Source organism: Lottia gigantea (genome assembly GCF_000327385.1).
Source record: "Lottia gigantea unplaced genomic scaffold LOTGIsca_298, whole genome shotgun sequence".
Classification (NCBI taxonomy): Eukaryota; Metazoa; Mollusca; class Gastropoda; family Lottiidae; genus Lottia; species Lottia gigantea.
This window is the reverse complement of record NW_008708978.1, coordinates 41,562-48,120: the sequence shown is the minus strand read 5'-3', so window position 1 is coordinate 48,120 and position 6,559 is coordinate 41,562. Positions and strand designations below refer to the sequence as shown.

The following is a 6,559-nucleotide window of genomic DNA, read 5'->3' as shown; positions in this document are numbered from 1 at the left end:
TGATTTCAGTTTTATGTTTTACTTGTCCTGTACGTTATTGTGCCTTTAACTGGCATGAAAAAAGCATCTTATTCTAATGGGCCAATAGAACGATGCCTCATACATTGAAGGTTGGTAAGGTTTGATGCTCTAATGTTATGGTTTAAGTTAACTATTTCTGAATTGTATGATGTTGGCATGGCTTCAATAGTCCAATCAGAAACTGAAAATTTGAAAGTAAATTTCCATTTTATTTCTTTTATTATTGAGAAGAATTGACTGTATTGAGACCCAGCGTAATCAGTAAGGCAAGCTATTTCCATGACATCTCCAGATATCACTTTCAGAAGAAAATAGCAAGTAGATCCAATCTCTTATCAAGTTGCCCAAATTATTGAACAAACAATCCTGTATGATATATCTATTACTGTAATAATGAGAGAATGAGGTTATAATCAGCGAGAAAACGGTGAAAATTGATATAATATTTATACATTGTTCTCCCTAGACGATTACTGGCCAATATTTCTTTATATTTCACACGACTACTGTACCATCCTAGTCGTCCTATTGTCCCTGTCTTCCAATACAGTCTTTATATAGTCCGAACAGTTGTCATAAAAAAACATAACTGCTTATCTGAGTATACAGAGTCCTTCGTCCGAAGTAGTTCCCGAATGGGGAATTCTCTCTTAGATATATTATTACCCTGTTCATCAAAAATACATTTTACTTTTATCCATTTACAACTTTGAAGGGCGACTCTGGTTCTTCGTCTCGAGTGTTTCAATTGTCCTTTTTGATAATTTGATAGAGGATTTTGTTATCGTTATGGGGGGAGGGGGGACATGTGCAATTGGGTTTTTAATAAAATTATGATTATTATTACAGCTCTGTGTGGTGGAAGTATGTTGTATCAGAAAACTAATTAAAACCAAAGAACCAAATATCAAAATTATCAAAAACGGCTAATTGATTACACGTCGTATCTATACAGTACCAGCAGTTATGGTTCTCCAATAAGTTTAAAGGTAGTACTCAATCGCCCGAATGCTTGTCAATATCTCATTGTAACCAATACGTTTTAATCTGTATACATTCCATTGCTTACTTTGTTTTTAAAGTGCTCCCTTAAGGGGATACTACAACTATCGTATTGCCACGGAATGGACACTATCTTACTAAATACCACCTTACTAATTATCGAACCACAACGTTGATAAATCATTCGTGAGTTCCCGCTGTTAAAGTTTGTAAGACATCGATCGAGTGAAAAGGAAAGTCGTGTTCAATGATAAATATCAATATAAAATAGCTATAATTTCTTCATTATCTATATGTATTTTCTTGTACTATTGTGCAAGTGTGAATTTGTTTGATTCCATTCAAGGGTGGAATCTTGCATTCTGTATACAAACTAATTACATCAGTCCGTCTTGTGTCATCTGGTCTAGATCTCTAGTTTATAATCGCGGTATAGGTTAGATGGTACAGGCCTTATATAACCCTCGATAGATTAATCTAGAATATAAAATATCGAAGACACAAGTCCAGTTAAATACTCTTTGACTGTTGTTTAAATCAAAGCCAGTCTGTAAGCATTGTAATACTAATACGGATTTTGACATTGTCAGATTACTGTTAAATGTCAAGCTTCAATGATTGGAATAAGAAGTCTGCAACTGATTAAAGTTTCTTACCAGAGATGCATCAGAAACAAAGCACTGAGATTGTCATGAGTCATCTGGACTATTCAAACAGTATACTTATTAAAATACCACAATATGACATAAATCGACTTGATGAACAGGGATTATGTATTGGTGCTTACTTCTTATTGCGTATTGTCTTTTAATTGATATGGACTTTGTCTATAGAAACAAAGATTGGTATTTATTTATATGTACATGCATGTGATTTTTTTTATTATTGTTCAGTGCCTTTGTTGATGTAATATCCCGAATCGCACTATATCAAATAAAGTATCTGTATTTTGTATTTTGGAAATGAGATTGGTGAATCTGTCCAATCAGATCGGTAGAAAAGAAATGAGGTCATGTAAACAAAACAGAACACCGCTTTCCCGTCGCCCGTTTGAAGAGATAAGAACACATTCTTTCCAAGTAAATATTCCAAAGTAAGGTTTGATTTCCTCTCGGCTTTAAATCTTTACCGAAAACATTACTCAATTTTGTATCGTACATATTGTTTACGTAGCGTCATAACGATTGCTTGTTAATTGCTACCAATACGGTAGGGCCAAATTTGATTGGACAATAATTAGCAATGAATACGTCATTTATCTCACTTACTACGGTCTCGAGAAAGTATGACAGATGGTTGTGGTTTGGTGTGGTATGGACACGATGGTCTTTAAGATGATCGTTAGCAAAATGTTTTTCACTTCTTTTTTTTCTTAAATCTGTAAAAGTTTCTATATCAGTCTCGTATCTTAAGTACAATAGGTGTCGAGGGCTGTAATACCAAGTATACCTAGTTGTTCGTATTTCTTATGATATCAATTTTTCACTGCACAATAGAGGTGGAGTCTACCGTTCTTATAGTCTTTATCGAAGTCAAACAGAAACAGAACACGTTTCAATGCATCAAATATTTTATTTATTCAATATGCTATATACACAATTACAAAAGAAACAGTCAATAGCTTTGTTCTGAAGTAGACGAGTTACCCCCCTTTAGCTTAATGTTAAGATTAGAGAATATTTAGTTTTTGTTTTGATACTAAATTTGACTGTTAAAAAGAATAGTTATTTTTCTGATTTTTTTTGTAGTTGAGTATAGTCCATCATCATCATCATCATCATCATCATCATCATCATCATTACTATTTCTGTTCATAAAAACTATAAGATTCTGTTCCAGCAAACGGCCCTTCTAACATCTCGTCAAACAAGAAACATCGGAAGGAACCAAATTGATAAACTACACAACTATCCCTAGCGTCGCAATCCGCTTCACACTGAAGAACACCCTCATTATAACTGTAGTAGATTAATGGCGATTGAAATAGTTGACATGTTGACGGTGATGTGAAACTGGAATCAGTACAGGATGATCGCCCATTACATTCGGTATCACAGTCGGCACTGTTGGTTATATTGGTCAGTTCAGATAGAGTGTAACTAGTTTCGGGGTATTCCTTTGACTTGTACTGTAAATAGCAACCTGAAATTTGTCAAAAAACATCAAGAAAACTAAACATAAAACGTTTTATATAGTCACTACCGTAAAGGCTTTTAGATATTGTTAGCAGTGACGATAGTTTTGGAGGAATTGCAAGAACCACAGACGTCTGATTGTCAAATCGATGGTATCAGTGTCCCCGATACACATACAGTTTTCAATTTTCTACTATATTCTGCCACACTGTGAACTGTTTTCCTTGATAGCCAGTGTATTTTCCTTGTATCAGGTGTCTAGAAGAGTAAGCAAACTCTGTCTTGTGACACACCCGTCATAGGTTCTCAACATACACACAACACTACAAATAGGAAGGGGTCAACAAAAAAGGTATTTCCATTTCCACAAGATAAATTATAAAGATAAATATATATATAAATTTACCTGCTGATACAGAGTTACAGTTAAATAAAACCTTTAGTGCAATTCCTAGTAACATCACTGTATTCATGTTGGATATCTGAAATCAGACAATGATATTGTTTTAAAATCACGATATACAGTTTTAGTGAAATTAAACTAAAGGGACAAGGCGTGACAGATGCTGATGTTCATGCAATCTTTTTACGATTAGAATTCACATTTATTGCACATAAAAAAATATCAACAAAAAATCAACAATATCAATTCTAGTTTCCAACAGTAGAGATTCAGATATCAGTAAACATACATACCTATATCTAAATATCAATTCTAGTTACCAACAGAAGAGATTCAGATATCAGTAAACATACATACCTATATCTAAATATCAATTCTAGTTACCAACAGAAGAGATTCAGATATCAGTAAACATACATTCCTATATCTAAATATCAATTCTAGTTACCAACAGTAGAGATTCAGATATCAGTTAACATACATACCTATATCTAAATATCAAATCTAGTTACCAACAGTAGAGATTCAGATATCAGTAAACATACATACCTATATCTTAATATCAATTCTAGTTACCAACAGTAGAGATTCAGATATCAGTAAACATACATACCTATATCTAAATATCAATTCTAGTTACCAACAGAAGAGATTCAGATATCAGTAAACATACATACCTATATCTAAATATCAATTCTAGTTACCAACAGAAGAGATTCAGATATCAGTAAACATACATACCTATATCTAAATATCAATTCTAGTTACCAACAGAAGAGATTCAGATATCAGTAAACATACATACCTATATCTAAATATCAATTCTAGTTACCAACAGAAGAGATTCAGATATCAGTAAACATACATCCCTATATCTAAATATCAATTCTAGTTACCAACAGTAGAGATTCAGATATCAGTTAACATACATACCTATATCTTAATATCAATTCTAGTTACCAACAGTAGAGATTCAGATATCAGTTAACATACATACCTATATCTTAATATCAATTCTAGTTACCAACAGTAGAGATTCAGATATCAGTTAACATACATACCTATATCTAAATATCAAATCTAGTTACCAACAGTAGAGATTCAGATATCTGTAAACATACATTCCTATATCTAAATATCAATTCTAGTTACCAACAGAAGAGATTCAGATATCAGTAAACATACATACCTATATCTAAATATCAAATCTAGTTACCAACAGAAGAGATTCAGATATCAGTAAACATACATTCCTATATCTAAATATCAATTCTAGTTACCAACAGTAGAGATTCAGATATCAGTAAACATACATTCCTATATCTAAATATCAATTCTAGTTACCAACAGTAGAGATTCAGATATCAGTAAACATACATACCTATATCTAAATATCAATTCTAGTTACCAACAGAAGAGATTCAGATATCAGTAAACATACATACCTATATCTAAATATCAATTCTAGTTACCAACAGAAGAGATTCAGATATCAGTAAACATACATCCCTATATCTAAATATCAATTCTAGTTACCAACAGTAGAGATTCAGATATCAGTAAACATACATACCTATATCTTAATATCAATTCTAGTTACCAACAGTAGAGATTCAGATATCAGTTAACATACATACCTATATCTTAATATCAATTCTAGTTACCAACAGTAGAGATTCAGATATCTGTAAACATACATTCCTATATCTAAATATCAATTCTAGTTACCAACAGAAGAGATTCAGATATCAGTAAACATACATACCTATATCTAAATATCAAATCTAGTTACCAACAGAAGAGATTCAGATATCAGTAAACATACATTCCTATATCTAAATATCAATTCTAGTTACCAACAGTAGAGATTCAGATATCAGTAAACATACATTCCTATATCTAAATATCAATTCTAGTTACCAACAGTAGAGATTCAGATATCAGTAAACATACATACCTATATCTAAATATCAATTCTAGTTACCAACAGAAGAGATTCAGATATCAGTAAACATACATACCTATATCTAAATATCAATATTCTAGTTACCAACAGAAGAGATTCAGATATCAGTAAACATACATACCTATATCTAAATATCAATTCTAGTTACCAACAGAAGAGATTCAGATATCAGTAAACATACATCCCTATATCTAAATATCAATTCTAGTTACCAACAGTAAAGATTCAGTGTTGTGGCTTATTGGAAATACTGAAAATAAGTAACGTATTTATAATTGCTGAAGCAAAGAAAAAAGAGTATAAAACGTTCGAAGTCAACTGTGTGAAAAACAGTCATCGATAACATCAAGTGCCAATGCATAGTCCGAAACTCTTGACATTTAGCTGGCTTCGGATTTGTGTATTTTGATCTGAAACGTTTAAGCATCGTTTTATGAATGTTTTCTAAACCCCCTAAAACACATTTTTAAATGGTAAAACATTCTTACATATCAGTCCAACTATCTGTTGAGCTTCAGACATTGCAATACAAATTTTTATACGCCCACATCTCTCTATGTGGACGTATATTGTTGGCACCCCTGTCCGTCCGTCGGTCCGTCCGTCCGTCAACATTTGCTTGTAAACGCTCTAAAAACTAGATTTTTTGATGAAATCAAATGAAATTCGGTATGTGTATACATATTCACAAAACGAAGATCAAGTTCGAATTTGAGCTATTTTCGACCGTTAGAAGCAGAGTTATTGCCCCAAAATCTTGAATATGCTATTACTCTCTTAGTTTTCAACCGATTTTGATGAAACTTAAAATGGATGTGTTACCATCCACACGCCGTGGTGAAGGTCTGTCAAAAAGTAACCCCAAAAAATAACCCCAAAACTTATTATATTCGCCATTCGTGATCGGATGAACTTTGTCATTACGTTGTGTTCAGTTGAATTTTGACTGAATAATCGGACGATTGTCATGCTTTGAGCATGTCCCTCAGTGATGTCGATACTAGCTCTTTATAAATTTCCATATTATCATTA

The 6,559-nt window shown here is 32.5% G+C and overlaps 1 protein-coding gene across 1 annotated transcript; it reads right to left on the bottom strand.

The window, feature by feature from the left end:
- Positions 1-2,824: 2,824 nt before the first annotated feature.
- Positions 2,825-3,631, bottom strand: LOTGIDRAFT_175526 (hypothetical protein; the record flags this gene model as incomplete). The annotated part of the gene is made up of 2 exons (XM_009056998.1): positions 2,825-3,165; positions 3,565-3,631. The coding sequence occupies 2 exons, from the start codon at positions 3,629-3,631 to the stop codon at positions 2,825-2,827; spliced, it is 408 nt and encodes a 135-aa protein (XP_009055246.1).
- Positions 3,632-6,559: the final 2,928 nt, after the last annotated feature.